Genomic DNA, 18,601 nt, shown 5'->3' with positions numbered 1-18,601 from the left:
TTCTACCAGAGTCACTTCTTCTGTCTTTCTGATGATGCATTGACTATTTGGCCAGCATACATGGGCACCCATCTCTCCCACAGCATACTGGCTGCTATTAGACAGATTCACACCTCTCATAGGCTATAGATAGAGACAAGCAGATGGATAGATACTCCAGCAAAGGATCAGACTTGCCAGCTTTGTGGACGAGAGTGTGAGACAAAGGAGAACTACATATACACATGTATAATATACTATGCCATACGAGCATGACACCACAACCTCTTTTGTGATGGTTTTGGACCTCTTTGTTGTGTTATAGAGTACGTGGACTAGAGATGCCTAGGTTTGTTATAGCCCCTAATCTAAGTAGAATACATAATAGGGTTGCAATGCTATATATAGAAATACAACAAAATGTTGTAGGTAGTGTGGAAAATAATCCATACCCTATTAGGCACTCGACCTCAAACTCAGACATAATGTCATAGAACTATGAGAATACATTCTAGAATAGGGCTGCAATGTTGCATATAGGAATATGGCAAACTGCTATAGGAAGTGCCGAAAATAACCCATACTATATTAGGCAATCAACCTAAAACTCAGATATAATGTCATAGAACTATGAGAATACATTTCAGAATGCTCATAACAACAAAACAAAGAGAAAAATCAGAGAATATGATGAGAGTATATAAGAATCAGAGAGAGAGAGAACATGGCGCCAATTGTTAGATATCGTGAATAATTAGAAAATCCCATCATACATCAAATCATGTGATCAATTATAATGAGACATGAATGACACCCTTTCAGGCCACGCCTCTAACATCATACATAATTATACTTCATGAGACATCTAAAGTCTACTCACAAAGGAAAATACGAAGGACTAAGGTATAAATCATAATAAGACTAAACATGATATATTGAGCCATTGCTAACAAGGTCTTTTCCTCCTAGAGCTCTAGAGGCACCACACAACACTAGTACAAGACAAGAGGCCAGCTTTGTTGAGCTAAAATAAGCATTACATGCTGAATTAGCCTCTTAAACAAGGCCAAAAATGCTTAATTAATGAAAATCCTAAAATGGTGCATGGTACGAGGTCCTGAAACTTCTATAAATAGGTTGGCTACCCTTCATTCAACTCAATCTCGTTTTTGCAGGTTTCAAACGCTCTAGCTTCGTTGCCCACACCACGTTCATGGAGGACATCTTAGCTGAAACAGCTGGACACTGTCTACGTCCATTAGGTGACCGTTTTGAGCCCGCTCATGGAAGGCTAGGAATGCTGAAACCAGCCTTCCTTCTATGGATGGGTAGTAATTCCCTGATTACAACTTAGTTACAACATCAACATTTATTACAAAACTAAGAAATGCAAATTAACTCACAATCTTGGACAATGGACACCATGTTAACCCCAAAACTAGTGCCCCTTTCGGTATTTCTTTAACTTAATTGAAGAAGAAGTTGATGTACAATGGGATTTTCCCAATCCCTTTCCATATTCCAACTCCCCTTGCTGTCCAAAATGACCAAGAAGTCTTCAATCTAATTTGCCCCTTGATTCGAGCAGATAATTGGCCTTCACCCACTGTGATGGAGATGGAAAATGCCCCAAATTCATTGATTTGCTGGTCCCTCCACTTGAATTTGATTAAAAACAGCTTCAACCCTATTGAATCCAAGTCTTGCAACTTCCAATTTTTGGTATGCTTCTTGAGGCTACTACTAAAACCTAATTTCTGTAGATTAGGGTTTCCAACAGAGAAATCTGAAATTTCTCAGTCTCTGGTGATCTCAATGCTGTAATCTTCGGAGAAAGACTATAAAAAGGCTGGGAGATGCAAGAGAATGCTGAGAAGAGAGAAAATTCAGACTTTCTTTGTGAAGAACTGAAGAAAATTAATCATTTACTGCTGCCCTATCTCAACAACCTATAGATGCTGTTGCCTGCTCTGCAAATTGATCTTCTCTTGCCCTTTGCTGCCTCAGAAGGTCCTTCAATGGCTTCAGATCAGATTAGCAACATCTTCTCTCTCTCTTGCAAGTTGAATGCACTAAAATGCCTCTCTCCAGCCTCTAAAGACGTTTTTTAGTCTTGCATGGGCATTTTTTACAAGTTGCAGTCTTTCCAAATGGTTTCTCTAGCATTACTTATAATTAAATATTAAAATTCAATCTTTAAATACTGAAAATTAATCTAATAATTATTTCGGTGCCTAGAAAAATAATGTGATTGGCGAATAATTAAATTGACTGGGCAACTTTCATTCTTGAGTGTCTTTGCACCATCTTTAACTCTCACATTGGTATTAGGTACCATTAAATGCCACTTCTTTAGTATCACCAACTGACACTTATGGCCAAATGAATGACCTAGGCTAACAACTCGCACCAGATACCACCAAGTACCTGTGCAACATAACTTATAGCAACTTTTGTCTTTTACATCCCGTGATTTTCTCGGGTCCCAAGCTCATAAATTTACTCTAACCCCAGTTACACGTCACATGTGTAATATTTACTTAACCATGTGATTAAAGATTAATCCACATGTTAAGTGAGGTTTCAAAAATATATGTTCTCATGACAAATGCCTCTACTATTGTCGAGTTGATGCAAATTCTATTCCCTGAATTTCATTTATAGCTTCAACATTTTGACTTGGTATTTGAATGTTGGGTACACTTGATCGACTGCTATGCGGCTCAAGATAAGACCCAGTGCATCAATTTGGATTGTGAGCTCAAAATTTTAAGATCATTGACTGGTATGACTTGAAAGTCAAGTTGGCTGAGTATCGATATCTTCTTGTTGAGTTCTCTACCACGGGGACTCTCAAGTCCTTAGATGATCAGGTCACACTGTTTGTTAATAAGCTATTGAGGAAATACTTTCATTTCGTGCAGCAAGTGATGTTACAACTCACTATACTCACATTTTATGAATTTGAGTATTAGCTATTGCCTTACGCTCAGCTATTCAATTAATTTCATGGTTTGACCTCTTTAGAGGGGGCTCTCAAGGGTAAACAAAATCAAAATTCCAATCAAAATAAAAAACAAAACCAAAACCAAAATCAAAATCAAAATAAATCTAGTAAGACCCAAGGAAACTCCTAGTTATCTCTCAAACCCAAGCAGCAGAATATGTATAAGAAAAATCAGTATTGTCAATATTGTCAGAAGTCTGACCACTTTGATGACAAGTGTTCATCAAAGACAACAAGTACAACACCAAATGCTAAGACTTCGATCCTTGCCCCTCAATCACATGACTACTAGTAGGGGAGACAGAGTGGTGGTAACCCTCAGTAGGGGTAGTAGCGAGGCCAGATCCATGCTGCCACAGATCACCCATAACAGTCGACAACGTTCTCAATGCTAGAGGGCCTATTTGATTGGTCTACAGAGACCCAAATCATCTTTGTAGAGACACTTAAGGATGTGAGTCTCATCCATATTTGCAAGTTGCCTCATAATGAGGTGATTGCAAAGACCCATTTGTCACAACCAAGTACTTTAGCTACTGCTTGGATTGTGAATAATAAAGCTACTCATCATATGACCCCCATTGCGGACATTTTCATTTCTCAAGCCCCTACAACAGGGCAAGTTTGAGTTGGGAATAACTTCTCAGTCAAGATTTAGGCTTATGGTTGCATTAGTTTTGTCACTGACCAAGGCATGTATTGTGCTACGTTCAATGATATATACTATGTTTTCCAGCTTGGGGTGAACTTGTTATCCGTTCAACAACTTTGCCAGTTGGGTCGAGCAATCTTCTTCATAGCAATCACAATCAAGGTCCTTGATTTTTAGATTGGTTCAGTGATTGGTCAAGGTGAAGCACAACTTAGTCGTTTTTTTCCAAGCCAACAATTGAGAGCTTTGAGTTCCACCGCTTCCAAACTCTTTAGCCATGGCACTAGAGCCTACGAGCATTGAGTGTCCTTGGCATTTTTGCTTAGGACATCTCAGATACAACCCTCTTTATGAGTTGTCGGGTCGACAGATGGTTGATGGCCTTCCAAGCCTAAAGCTATCGTGGGATATCTATAAAGCTTGCTAACTCGAGAAGTATCATTGTACCCCATTTCCTCAATAGTCTACACATAGAGTTGAGGCACCTCTTAGATTGATTCATGTTGATCTTTGTGGGTCGGCATCCACTGTTGCTTCGAAGGGTGCATTGTACTTCTGTTTGATTGTGGATGATTATTCTAGAGACATGTGAGTGTTCTTTCGCAAGCGTAAGTCCAATTCCTTTACATATTTTTCTACTTGGGTACTACTCGCACATAACCAGACTGGTTGTCGTGTAGGATGTATGACCTGTGATAGTGGGGGCAAATTCACCTCCCATGAGATTTTCAAGATTCTGTAGGAGCACAGTATCTCATGCCGGCTTACCTCTACCAACTCCCCTTCATGGAATGGAGTTGTAGAGTGTAGGAACCGGGCCATCATGAACATGGTACGCTCTATGTTGTTTGTAGTAGAGCTCCCTGCCTTTGGGTCGAGGTTGTTAACACTCCGGTGTACATCCTCAATCGGTGCCCAACTACAGTTGTCCCTTAGAGGACTCCGTATGAGGCATTTTTTGGCTCTTGGCATATAGTTTTCCACTTTATAGCCTTTGGGAGACATGTTTGCATGCACATCCCTAAGATAAGATAGACAAGCTAGCTTTACTTCTCGAGTCGATCTCTTGATTCTTGTAGGATACTTCTTCGAAGAGAGCCTATTGTTTGTTTGATCCTTGGACAAACAAGGTGTTCATTCGAAGAGATATAGTGATGTATGAGAGGGACATTGTGCACTTTTCTGTACTAGATACTAAACCCTTTTCTTATTTTATTTTCTTGGAGTTAGTGTTGAGTAGAGTCTACTATCCGCTCTTGACCCATTCTAGATTATTCAATTCCTAGGTCGCCTCATGAGGCCCATTACCTCGCTAATATCATCATATTATGTGGAATTCACAGATTTTTCCACCGGATTTCACTTTGGAGGGCCCTTGAAGATTTGCCCAGCTTGCACCTCAAGCATATTTTGCATCGCTATTTATATTGAGTACATAGTGCATTTTGAGCTAGATAGTTGGCAGGAGGCGCTTTAGTACTCCCAATGGCAAGAGGCTACGGAAAAGGAGATAGAGTGTATTGACCGAAATGAGACTTGGACCTTGGTGGGTCGTTCGAGCTATAAGAAAGTCATCGGGATGAAGTGGATTTTTAGAACTAAGCTAAAAATGGGACTTTAGACAAATACAAGGCTTGCATTGTGATATAAGGGTTTCGATAGAAGCAAGGTATTGACTATGAAGAGACCTTTGCTCCTACTATGCGATTGATATCATTTTGTTTGTTGGTTGCGCTTGCAGCTCACTATGGTTGGTCGATCTATTAGATGGATGCCAAAAGTGCCTTTCTGAATGGTTATTTGGAGGAGGAAATCTATGTGGATCAGCCATCCGACTTTTCTTTTGTTGATCGGAAAGATAAGGTCTTTTGCCAGTGGAAAGCTCTTTATGGGCTAAAGCAAGCACCACAGTCTTGGTTCTAGAGGATGGATGAGTTCCTTAGAACTCATGGATATCATTCTATCCCTTATGACCTAAACTTATATATCTGCATCACTTCAGAGGGGGTTAGCTATATCCTAATATATGTAAATGATTTACTTATCACTGGCTCAGATTTTGCTACTATAGCACAAATCTCCATATTCGTGGCATTGCACATGGCAATCTTCCTTGCTTCCTTAGCTTTGTTGACTTGCTTTCCATACAACTTTTTTGCCTCTCCACATATTGACCATATTTGTTTCACACACCCTTTTCCTATTCCTTCGTCATCGACATCCAATAGAGATAGGCATAGCTTGCTTATTTTGTGAAAGCTTTTCGGTTTGTCACTTGCCTCCTATTTGTTACTTGATCGACCGCAATTTGCTTTTTTTGAAACAAATACTTTCATAAAGAAAGGTTCATTGTGATTCCATTCCTTTGTAAGACTTGGTAGGCCGTAGGGCAATTGATGTGCACCCTTTGTTTGATACACTTGCCTCTTTGGGGTGACCACTTGGATTCCCTTGGTAAGATAACCATCACCTTTGTAGTCTTGGTAGGCCATTGGGCAGCCACCATGCATCCTTTGTTCAATGCCCTAGTTGCTTTGGGGTAAAACCAAAAATAAACACAAAAAGCACAAAACTTTGTGTGGGACTTTCTTTCTAGCTTAGCTTTTGGGTATGACAAGGGGTGTTGAGCTAAAATATGCATTACATGTTGAATTAGCCTCTTAAACAACCCCAAAAATGCTTAATTAATGAAACCCTAAAATGGTGTGCAATACGAGGTCTTGAAACTTTCTGTAAATAGATAGGCTGTCCTCCATTCAGCTCAATCTCATTTTTGTAGGTTTCAAGTGCTCTAGCTTTGTTGCCCACACCCCGTTTGCAGAGGACATCTCAGTTGCAGTTGCTGACACTATCTATATCCATCAACTATTTGTTTCCAGCCTCTTGTGTAGGTTTTCTCACCAGTTTTCTACCACCAGCTGTCACCTTTTTTCTTGGAGGGCTGCATTCAGCTTGGCAACCTGATTGAAGGCTGTATTTGCTGTCTTCTCCCTGGTGATCATCTACTAGTTGTGTTTGGGCATAACTCTCACTGCCTTGCACTTCTTCATCCTCAGATTGCTGTGTTTGGTCCACTCAGCTGCTGCCTTGATTGCCACCATCATTAACAATTTGCATTTGGCAGCTTTCTCTCTTTTGCCTATTGGACACCGATCCAACATCTTTGATTTGCATTTATCTACAAGTTGCCATGTCATTTGCTGAATCTGCGTTTGCTGCTTTTCTCTCTCCTCTGTGCCTGACATTGATCCAACATATTACCTACTGCATTTGCTGATGTCCGACATCTTGGAGACTGCCTTGCATCGGTCCTTGAGACATGAGAGTTCAGGATATAGTTTCCATTCCTTGCGCAATTTGTTTTCTACATGAACATTGTATATTCAATATTCAGTCATTGATTCAGATTTCCACTGTGTTCATCGTCTCTAAGTTACCCTAACTCAATTGTGTTTTGTTGAGTTTATGCTTTGTCATACGCTTTCATTTATGTTTTTGCATTTGGGGTTTTCTTCACAAGCTCTAGAAGGACCCACATAGAGAGCAATGACAAACTTTTTTCATAGATTAGACCATGCTAACACTATTAGCCTAGCAGAGATGGAACCACCTCGCTAGACACCTTCCATTCCATACCGTGGAGTCACATTGGATAGAGCCATTTCACTTGATCGAGCACGATGACCTCGTCTACTAGGACCACATTCTAGGAGGCCGTACCATAGTCGAAACACAACCATTATCACAAGACATTGAAGACTCACCACAAGGTATATCAATGGAGTAGTTAGGGACCACATCATAGCTCACATCATGTATAGATCTTGAGATCAACTATAACCTATAGTCTCCACCACAGTTTCTATAAATAGTTATGTCAACTTAGGTTTTCCTTTTCTTTCTACCGATGGGACAACACTAGACATTGTTCTACTCTAGCATAGTCCCATTGTACAATTATTGTTAGCATTGTTTTGTAGGCCACTTATTTTAATATTATCTTTACCTTACTAATGAGATAACATTAGACATGGATGTACTCTAGATTTTGTCTCATAGGTTACATTGGCCCTATGTAGACATTAATATATATTTCTCTCTCTTTCTCTCTCTCCCCCCCTACCCCAAACCATGGAGCTACATCAACCAAAGCTCCTCTAATCTCACGGTGCTCAACCTAATATGTGATTGAGTATGTGAATGATTCCCTTGTGAGGGCACTATGCTCAAGTGATACCTACTGCCTTCATGCTTCCAATTTCGCATTACCTCTTGCATTGTGTTGTGTTTTGTAAAATAGAGTGTTTGAAACAAATCAAAACCTACGAGAGTGGGCATCCCTCCAAATGAAAACCCTTTCATTGTGTGTAAGCATTTCTCCCTTTTACCTCCTCAAAGAATGTTTCACATGTGCAATGGTTCCTATTTGCAGCATTGACAGCATTATCTCGTCTATACCTCGTTAAATCCTTGTCATCTACACCCTTGCCACATGACTATTCTAATGGAGATTACATAGCTTACCACTACTTATGACACTACTAAAGACCAAACTATGAGACATATCCATGTACAAGAGAATATCTCATCATATCACTTCTAAATTTTAACAAGTAATAATTCCAAGGTCTTGCCCACATCATGCACTACTAATGCAATGTCTATCATGCCTAGAGCTGGAAGTATTTTACCTACTTATCACAACCTTCGTTACCAAAGTTGAAATGCTCATCCACACCACCTTTCTACAGCAAAGTACTATTTGATGCTAGAAAGGGCTGTTCAGAACTCCATTACCATTCTGTTAACCTCCATGAGAAAGGCATGCACTCTTCCATGCCGATATCTATGATTATGAATTTGATCTCCCAGGGCTCATGGGGAAAGCACCCTATAGAACTCCTGGCACATTCTATCCCCCTTCTGAGCTCAAAAGGTCAAGATGCCATCAATAGTAAATTTCACCATCCACGAAGGAGTACAACAAAACATGAAGCCATCAGCATATCAACCCAAACTCCACTTTGCCAATCATGCCTATTATAAGTGAGGTTGATTCAAGTCAGTGGAGAAGACCTTCAACGACCAAGGGTTACTTAAGTGACACAAATTTTGTTTAACATATGGTTATTCAATAACGATAGACTATTTGATGAATTTGAGCAGCATCAAGTTTTTTTTTGGAAAGAATGTTTCAATTTTTGGCTTACTTTCTTCTCCATTGCCAAATTTCTCACTTTTGATCACTTGGAGGCTGGACTAGGTTTTCGGCTTTGTGGACCATGTAAACTGCACCAAACCATTTCCTTTTTTCACAAGAATCACTTCTCTTTCCTAGTTTATCTTACAGGTTCTCTCTTGCTGTCTCTTCAAGGACTTGCCTGGTCTTGGAGATTTTCCTCAAAATCAGCTTGAACTGTATTATTATTGTTGTCATCAAAGATACCCACTTTAAATATACATATTTAAGAATCAAATTTCTTACATTTGCATTCCTACAAGCAATCTGCCAATGAGAAATATTTTTGAGATCCTGTGATAGGTATATCATCAGGCACATAATTAAGCTAACTATTTTCCTGCAGCAACTAATGGCACTACAATTAAGCTGACGATCTCCTCTGTAGAGCTTCATTCTTCTGGTGAGAATCACAAACAACTTACAGTCAAATTGGTGCCCTTTACAGAAATGCTTGCAGCTAGAGGGTGGCCATCATTGGTGATAACTTTTCCATGCACACCAAACTGCAGACACACAACTTGTTCACTAAGCTCAAGCGGATCATCTACTAGAAAGAAAGTACGGGGTGATATGTACCAACAGCAAATGTACCATTCTGGCTTACCTTGACCAAACTTGCAACTAGTGAAAGCATGCTCCACCGATTTTTTGCCCAAATATCTTCTAGCTTCAAATATATAGATCAATTAGAAAGACTAGTAGTAAAACTTTTTCTGTTCATTATGTGAACCCACAGAATCATTTTCTTGAGTGTGTGCAAAGAAAATGGAACAAAAACCAGCACATTGTACATTTGAGTTGTGCTGTCAAGTACATAGCTTTCTGGTAAACAAGCTCATAGTTCAAACTCTGATTTGTATTAGTTGTCAAGATGAAGAGAGCATATCCAGGATGTGTGTAAGGCTCTCTAGCAACATCACACTTTACAAACACAAACAAAGATGCAAAGGTACAGTTGGAAAAAAGGGAAACTCAGACACAAACCTTTTAAAACAGGCTTTTTAACTACCTGAGCTAGTTGAGGTATTCCTTTGAAGGCATGCTGAAGGGACTTGCAACAGATGATTTAACACTTTATCAAATTACACTGAAACTGCAAAAAAGATTTTCCCAAAGACACAAGCAATGCACTGAGGCAAGACAAGGTAGAGTTCTTGTGTCCCACATGCAAAAATTTAATTTGGGAGGATCCTTCTACATCTATTAATAGACCACCATTGTAGGTTTCTCACATCTACATACAGATTTCAGCCATCAGCCTTCTTCGTGTGGCTGTCCAGCCCCTCCAGACCACTACCACATCATCATCAACCCGCGACCTGTCCACTGCTGCCGCACATCTCTCCCAACTGTTGGCGACACATCAGCTCCTCTAGACTGCTCCATTTGCTGATTAGGGAGGCCACTTTGCTGTCCAAGCATTTGCTCAGGCTGTGTTTTGCAGTGCAGGCCCCAACATGTCATACGGCACTCCATCAGCTGCTTTGTTTTGCAGATTTGCAGCTCCCTTCATCACCAAACACCTCCGCCTACTATCGCTTGGATGCATATTGCCTTGGCGATCAGTGTTTGGCACTTTCCAATACTCCAATAGCTCCAACTAGTAGTTTTAACACTTGGGATTCATCTCTGGTAGACATCACCCTTCAATATCAAGCACTGCTTTGCCCTTGAGCATTCTATACACCCTTGCATTCATTTACTACATTGATTCATTCACTTTAGAGTTCTCTTCTCTCTTTATTTGTGTTTGTGTTTTTTGCATTTTCTTGCTACATCTAGACTAGTTGGTGAGGCTCGCCACCTCTCTAATCAAGGAGACATACAACAATTGGGATGACTGCTAGTAGCGAACCATCTTCTTCATCTTAGACAAGCCCAGTGTTAGGTTCATATAACCCCTTTGAGTCATATGAATCAAAACCCTCTCTTATTTCTCCTTTTGGTGGTATGTAGGATCCAGATAATTTTCAGTATGTTAATTTCAAATGAGGAGGCTCTAAATATAGATATGCATCTATAGGTATATGTGGTATTTCATCTTTTGTTTCTTTTGAGCATGGAGTTTGACACTTCTCATTTCTCCTGTCCCACCCACACCTCCGGAATCTCTTTCTTTTGTATCTTTTGTTTCTTTTGAGCATGGAGTTTGACACTTCTCATTTCTCCTGTCCCACCCACACCTCCGGAATCTCTTTCTTTTGCATCTAAGAATCCCTTTTCATTCTCCACACAAGGCACAATTACTTGAAAGGCCACAAATCATATCTATTCTTCCATACGCCTTTGCAAGTCCTAGTAGGCCACTTAGTAGCCGACAAGCACCCTTTGTTTGATGCCTTCACCTCTTTGGGGTGATCACTGTTGAGCTAAAAATGCATTAGCTTCACTTAAACAACCCCAAAACATGCTTAATTAAGGAAGAAACCTTGTTTATTTAAAAAGAAATGCATTTCTAGAGAGTGTTCGTATCCCATAAGCAGAAACCCACTTGGGAGGGCCCAAACTTTCTATAAATACATATGCTACCCTCCATTCAGCCTTAATCTCGTTTTTACAGATTTCAAGTATTTCAGCTTGCTGCCCACACCTCGGACGCAGAGGACATTGCAGTTTAAGCTGGCCATTACTGTCTACAACAGTCTGACACCTGTTTCTAGCCTGCCACACACTGTTCGGAGCTGATTTCAGCATTGCTGAATGCTGCTGCCTGTTTTTCCTACGTTTTAGTTTTTCTCTCTCCTACAGCCTGCATTTACTGTTTTCTCTCTCCTCTATAGCCAGCGTCTTTAGTCTTTCTCTCTCCTCACTAGCGTTTTGTCTTTCTCTCTCCTACACTACCGTTTGTATCAAATACAGCCTTCATTGGTTGCGTTTGTTGGTGTTCGACATCCGAAGGCTGCCTTGCTGGGATTCAGGATCCATTCGGAGTACGACACACTCTAGTTCAGTACCCTTGCCCTGATCCTTAAGATATAGGAGTTTGAGGTACAGTATTCATTCACTATATATTGTGTTTGCTGCATGAGGATTGTATATTCAATAGTCATATCATTTCATTCATTCTCTATGTTGATTGTCTTTGAGTTATCCCAACCCTAACTGTGTTCTTTTACTATCAATTTGTGCTTTGTCGTATGGTGTTATTTGTGTTTTTGTGTTAGGGTATTTATTCACATGGTGTCTTAGCTAAGTTCTTTGAGAAAAACTTAGACCCTGATTTGAAAGCTCTACACAAGAAGTAGAAACAACAGAAGGGCAGATGACTTGGAACACTACTTCCGCACCACTTCTCACATTCGAGCTAAATCCATTGAGGAATGAGTCGAAGTGGGCCTCATAGCTTGCTTCACAAGCTCCCAACATGGTTGGAAAACATTGGACTACCATGGAGTTCCATGACCTCACAAGATCACTGTAGCTGAGTATAATCTCATTTTAATGCATAGAGCCTAGTAGCAGATAGAAGGTTAAGTTTGAATTTCACCCTTCAGATTCAGTGCACTGATTCATTGACTGTGCAAGAAGGGCGGAATCTCCACTTAGGACTTGCCATCCACAAGTGGAAACTGGCATAGAGTACACTCCATCGCCTTTATACTTATTCTTGTTGGTGCCACATATATCTACCATTTCAAATTCTGTTAATGATGATTCCCCTTCTCCTATTGGTATGGATGATTTTCATAATGGACGTATGTAAAACAATTTCTGGTTTATGAGTAATGAGGAAGACATATATTTCTTTATGAACTCAAGACTAGGTAAGCAGTTGAAACAAGAAACTGTGAGTATTCCTTTCTCTTCTTTTTCTTCAAAGAATTTTGTTTTCGAAGGTAAAAAAAAAGTAGGTGGATCTTCATCATCATTAATTTAATGCATTTAATGGACAAAAGGAATCCACATTATTTCCCACATCTACATCTATCACAAATCCATTTAATCTCCCTCTCATTCCACCCTCTTATTCCGCTACCACATCTTTTCAGCCTCCATTAAGTGCATTGCATGTTGTCTCTCATGTAGGATCACATGTATTTTCATTCACCACACCAGGGGGGTTCTTCAACCTTAGGCACAACCGTTAGGACCTCATCTCTTCCTTAGCCACGTGGTGTTCCACCTTTTCCTCACACACTTTTGGGATCATTGTAGCCTGGGTATTCCCCCCACACTCTCTCGAGTGTGGATGAGTTGGTGCCACAGTTCGCCTCCATAGCATTACCTAGTGGACCCTCTAGTCATTATGTTGTGTCCCAGCCGACATTTAGATAGGGCTTACGTGTCCTAGTGCCTCCACCTCCACCGGTACCTTATGGAAACATTCATCTTTCAGTGCCTTCGCATCAATCAACACTCGCAACATGTCTCTGTCTACTTATCTCTTCCCCCTCCTTATCAGACACCTCCACCACCACCACCACCACCACCACCACCACTATCATCTTATCCTCCATATCCATCTTATCCCACATTCCCAACACCTCATGATTCTACCTCATCTTCCACCAAGCATGCATTCAATGACAAGACTCGTTTTAACGGGTCAAACTTTACAACTTGGTCGAACTTGATAAGACATGTTCTTGACTCACAAAACCTATGGGATCTTGTGCAAGGGTTGAAACCCCAACCCGATCCTGCACTTGTTCCATACAAGGTTGTCTACTCATGTAAGGCTAGGAATGCCTCTACTATTGTCGAGTTGATACATGGCTTATTGCCTGAGTTTCATTCTTAGCGTCAGAGTGATGGACCTGTCAAATAAATTTTGATCATGATCTTCAAAACTTCAAAATCTTTGATTGGGATGACTTGAAAGTCATGCTAGGTGAGTATCGGGGTCTCCTTGGCGAATTCTCCACTACAGGGACTTCTAAGTCCTTTGACGATTAGATCACATCATTTCTTAACAAGCTACAGCGTAGATATCTCAATTTTGCACAAGTGGTTTCTCTGCCCAATTTATCCACATTCTATGAATTTGAATGTCAGCTATTGTGTTATGCACAATTGTTTGATTAGTTGCATATGAATAATCCTTCAAAGGGGGACTCTTGTTGCTCATTCTCAAAAGGGGCAACAAGGGAAGGGTAAACAAAAATAAACTTCAAATCAAAATCAAAATCAAACAAGGAAATCATAAGGAAACTCCCACTCTCAACTCAAACCCAAGTGGCACAATGTAACTTAGAAGAATAGGTATTGTTAACATTGTCAAAAGGCTGGCCATTTAGACAAGAATGTCGATCAAAGGTAAGAGACACAACACCAAAACCCAAGTCATAGACCGTTGCCCCTTAGTCGGGCAACCCCCCTCAAGGGAGGCAAGGTGATGGCAAGGGGCAATGGAAAGATGAGACTCACATTGCCACTGGTCAACCATCTTAGTCGACAACGTTATCAACTCTACAAGGCTTGTTTGATTGGTCTGCAGAGGCCCACATCATCTCCGTAGAGACATCTGATGTGAGTCTCGTCCACATCTGTGAGTTGCCTCCCAACAAGGTTACTGCAAAGGTCCACTTGTCACAGTCAAGTACCTCAATATCTATTTGGATTGTGGACAGTGGAGCTACACATCACATGACTCCTATAGACAACATCTTCCGTACTTGAGCCTCTACAAGAGCCGGGCAAGGCTCGCTTAGGAAACAACTCCTCGATAAAGATCTAGGCTCAAGGTTGCGTTAGTTTTGCCACTAACAAGGGTTCACATCTGGCTTCGTTGGACAATGTATACCATGTTCCTTTGCTTGGGGCGAACTTGTTATCCGTTCAGTAGCTTTGCTGGTTGGGGCGAGTAGTTTTCTTTACAATGACCACTGTCAAGGTCCTTGACTCTCAAACTGGTTTAGTGATTACTTGCGGTGAGGCACAGCCTAATGGCCTATACCACATGACCTATTTTCTTACCAAGCTGACAGCCGAGGCTCCGTGTTCCATAGCTTCCATGTATTAGCCAGATCTCGGGAGCCTATGAACAATGAGAGTCTTTGGCATTTCCACCGAGAGCATCTTGGCTATGACTCTCTTTATGAGTTGTCTAGCCGTGAGATGGTTGAAGGTCTTCCTCGCCTGAAGCTAGCTCGAGATGTCTGTAGAGCATGTCATCCCCAGAAGTAGCACTATACCCCATTTCTTCAGTAGTCTACACATAGAGCTAAGGTGCCTCTTTGATTCACGTTGATCTTTGTGGGTCCACATTGACTGCTGCCTTGAACGGTGCACTGTACTTTTTTATAGTGGATGATTATTCGAGATACATGCGCGTACACGTCCTCAAGTATAAGTCAGATACTTTCACATAATTCTCTACTTGGATGCTACTGGTTCATAACCAAATGGGTCGTCATGTTGGTTGCATGAGGAGTGATAGCGGTGGTGAGTTCATCTTCCACGAGTTCTTGGAGTTTCTACAGCAGCGTGGCATCTCTCACTAGCTCACCTCTACGAACTCCCCCTCTTAGAATGGAGTCATAAAGCGTCAGAACCGGACAGTCATGGAAATGGCACACTCTATGTTGTTTAATATTGTGGTGTACATCCTCAACTGGTGCCCAAGTGCAGCTCTTCCTCAGAAGACCCCGTACGAGGCATTCTTTGGCTCTCAGTTTGCCATATCCCACTTCAGAGTCTTCGGGTGTCATACATACACACAAACGTCTGATGATAAAATAGGAAAACTTCATTGGTTAATTCATACTAGGCTAGACTTAGCTTACTTAGTTAGTATTCTCAATCAGTATTTTACAGTACCTAGGATGCCACGTTGGATTGCATGTCTTCGAGTGTTGCGTTTTATGGTATTCTTATTTTTATGGCCTGACTTATGGTTCTGGTTTATGTTTGCAAGGGTACATTGATTCTAATTGGACAGGAGACCCAATATATTTTTTATTGTGTGTAATATCAAATTATAATGGTTTTTTAACGTGTAGACTCTTTTTTATATCTTAAGACAAGGAAGACCAATGATGGACTATCCTGAGTATAAGGAATTCTTGTCACAATTTCCTATTGATAAATTTCCATAATTGCATTGGTCATGCAATAGTGGATGGGAATGGTGGCTTCCACAGCCGAGGCTAAGCATAGGGCTCTCTTCGATGGCACCACTGAGGCCATTTACTTGAGGAGTTTATTGGCGGTGCTTCACTTCCCTTGTTACTCTCCCACCATTGTCTATTGCAACAACCAGAGTGCCATTGCCCTTGCAATCAATCTGATCATCACACCATAGACATGGCATGTGGGAGTTCACTTCCACTTTTTCAGAGAGCAGTTGAGCTAGGCACTATCTACCTAGAGTTTGTGCCTTTATCAGATAATTTTGCAGACATTTTGATTGAAGCGGTTAACCAGCCGGTTCTTTAATATATTTTACCCAGGATCGAGTGGTAAAACTCTCCCCTACTTCTTCAGATTGATGGGGAGAGGATGCTTCCATCTTGCTTTCCCTTCCAGTTTGAGAGGGGACGACGACTACTTTTGATAGTGACAATGACGATCCTTACAGTTTTTAGACATTCATTCATTTATTCTTTTGTATTGTACTTATGGACATTTATAACTTCATCCGTACTGTCAGGATGACATGATTGTAAAAGGGCACTTGGGTAAGTGAACAATTCCCCTATGAGGGCACTCTCCAAGTGACACCGTTGCATTGCATTTTGCCTGACCATGACATCTTGCATCTCCCTTTGCATTACCCCATGCATTGGTATTCTGTTCATGTAAACATGCATCTGTGTGCATTTATCTCTTTTCGGTCTTTTGAAGTGGTCGACTCTGGATCCACCATATTTGTGTCATTCCACATGGTAGTCTCTAAGGCAGTTCCCCCTAGCTTGCTTGCTCACTTTGCTTGTCTTGCTTGCTTCACATCTTTGCTATATTTGTGTCACCCACACCTTAGTCATTTTCCTTCTGCACCGACACCCAGTACTGGTAGGGATAGTATGCTTGTTTTGTGAAGGTCTTGAGTCTAACCATCCCTTATCACTCTCCTGTTTGGGGCACGAATACTTAATAGGATAAAAATTGATTTCAAACCCTCACTTAATGTTAAATCTATCAAAACTACAAAGCCATTCAAAAAATAAAATAAAATCTAGAGATGATTCCATCCGCCTTCGTAGGACTTGGTAGGCCATTGGGCAACCGACGTGCACTCTTTGTTCGATGCCCTGGCCTCTTTGGGGTGATCACTTGGGCTCCCTTGGTAAGATAACCATTGCCTCTATAGTCTTAGCTGCCCAATGGCCGATGCTCTGGCTGCTTTGGGGTGGGACGCCTTGGGATATAAGTTTTTTTCTTTCTTTTAAAAGGGCTTGGCTAGTCTACTTCTCGTGACACTGTTGTTGGGCCTGAGAGGGGGTGTTGAGCTAAAAATGCATTAGCTTTACTTAAACAACCCCAAAACATGCTTATCTAACGAAGAAACCTTGTTTATTGAAAAAGAAATGCGTTCCTAGAGAGTGTTTGTATTCCATAAGCACAAACCCACTTGGGAGGGCCCAAACTTTCTATAAATAGGTATGCTACCCTCCATTCAGCCTTAATCTCGTTTTTGTAGGTTTCAGGTATTTCAGCTTGCTACCCACACCTTGGACGCGGAGGACATCGCGGTCCAAGCTCGCCATTGCTATCTACAACACTCTGGCACCTATTTCCAACCTACCACACACTATTCGGAGCTGATTTCAGCATACTGAATACTGCTGTTGGTCTTTCTTGTGTTTTTAGTTTTTCTCTCTCTTGCAACCTAAGTTTCCTGTTTTCTCTCTCCTATAGCTAGCATTTTTAGCCTCTCTACTCAATTGCGTTTTTAGTCTTTCTCTCTCCTGCATTGCCGTCTGCATTAGATCCAGCTTGCTTGGTTGCGTTTGCTAGTGTTCGATACTTGGAGGTTGCCTTGTTGCGATTCAAGATCCATTCAAAGTACGACACACTCTCTAGCTCATTACCCCTGCCCTAATCCTTGAGATACAAGAGTTCAAGGTACAGTATTCATTCACTACTTAGTGTATTTGTTGCATGAGCATTGTATATTCAATAGTCATATCATTTCATTTATTCTCTGTGTTCATTGTCTTTGAGTGACCCTAACCCTAACTGTGTTCTTCTACTATCAGTCTGTGCTTTGTCGTACAATGTTATTTGTGTTTCCGTGTTAGGGTATTTCTTCACAATCACTTGGGCTCCCTTCATAAGATAACCATGGCCTCTATAGTCTTTGTAGGCCACTGGGCACCAACATGCACCCTTTGTCCAATGCATTGGTTGCTTTGGGGCACAATGCCTTTAAATAAAAATGGGCTTGAGCTTTTTTCCATCCCTTCCTAGTTCCAGTTTTAGGCATGAGAGGGAGTGTTGAGCTAAAAATGCATTCCATTCCGATTAGCTCTTTACAATAGCCCCAAAACATTACCAAAACTGTCGTTAAGCGGGAAGAGAGTTTATAGGTCCCACATGCAAAACCCTAATTTGGGAGGATCCTTTTGCATCAATAAATAGACAAGCTGCCCACCATTCAGCCCTATCCTTCTGTGCATGTATCTCACATCTACATGTAGATCTCAGGCAGTAGTCTTTTTCCGCGCCTAACCAGCCCCTCTAAACTGCTGTCAGGTCATCATCAGCCCCTGGTGACCTATTGACTGCTGCTGGCCATCAATTCCAGCTACTTTCGACATCATCAGCCCCTCCAGTCTGC

The 18,601-nt window shown here is 41.1% G+C and overlaps 1 protein-coding gene across 2 annotated transcripts in view; it reads right to left on the bottom strand.

The window, feature by feature from the left end:
* The window catches only part of SOL1 (carboxypeptidase D), a 169,133-nt gene that overhangs the window by 28,174 nt on the left and 122,358 nt on the right, over positions 1–18,601 (bottom strand). For both annotated transcript variants that reach the window (XM_087666366.1, XM_087666365.1), the window contains exons 12-13: positions 9,485–9,547; positions 9,303–9,383 (exon numbers count right to left, since the gene is read on the bottom strand). In XM_087666366.1, the coding sequence (XP_087522492.1) occupies positions 9,303–9,383; positions 9,485–9,547 (144 nt within the window). The remainder of the gene's footprint in view (positions 1–9,302; positions 9,384–9,484; positions 9,548–18,601) is intronic.

Source organism: Lygodium microphyllum, chromosome 25 (genome assembly GCF_053477565.2).
Source record: "Lygodium microphyllum isolate KBCC chromosome 25, Lygodium_microphyllum_v1.1.10, whole genome shotgun sequence".
Lineage (NCBI taxonomy): Eukaryota > Viridiplantae > Streptophyta > Polypodiopsida > Schizaeales > Lygodiaceae > Lygodium > Lygodium microphyllum.
The sequence above is the reverse complement of the archived record's forward strand: the minus strand, read 5'-3'. Positions and strand labels throughout refer to the sequence as shown.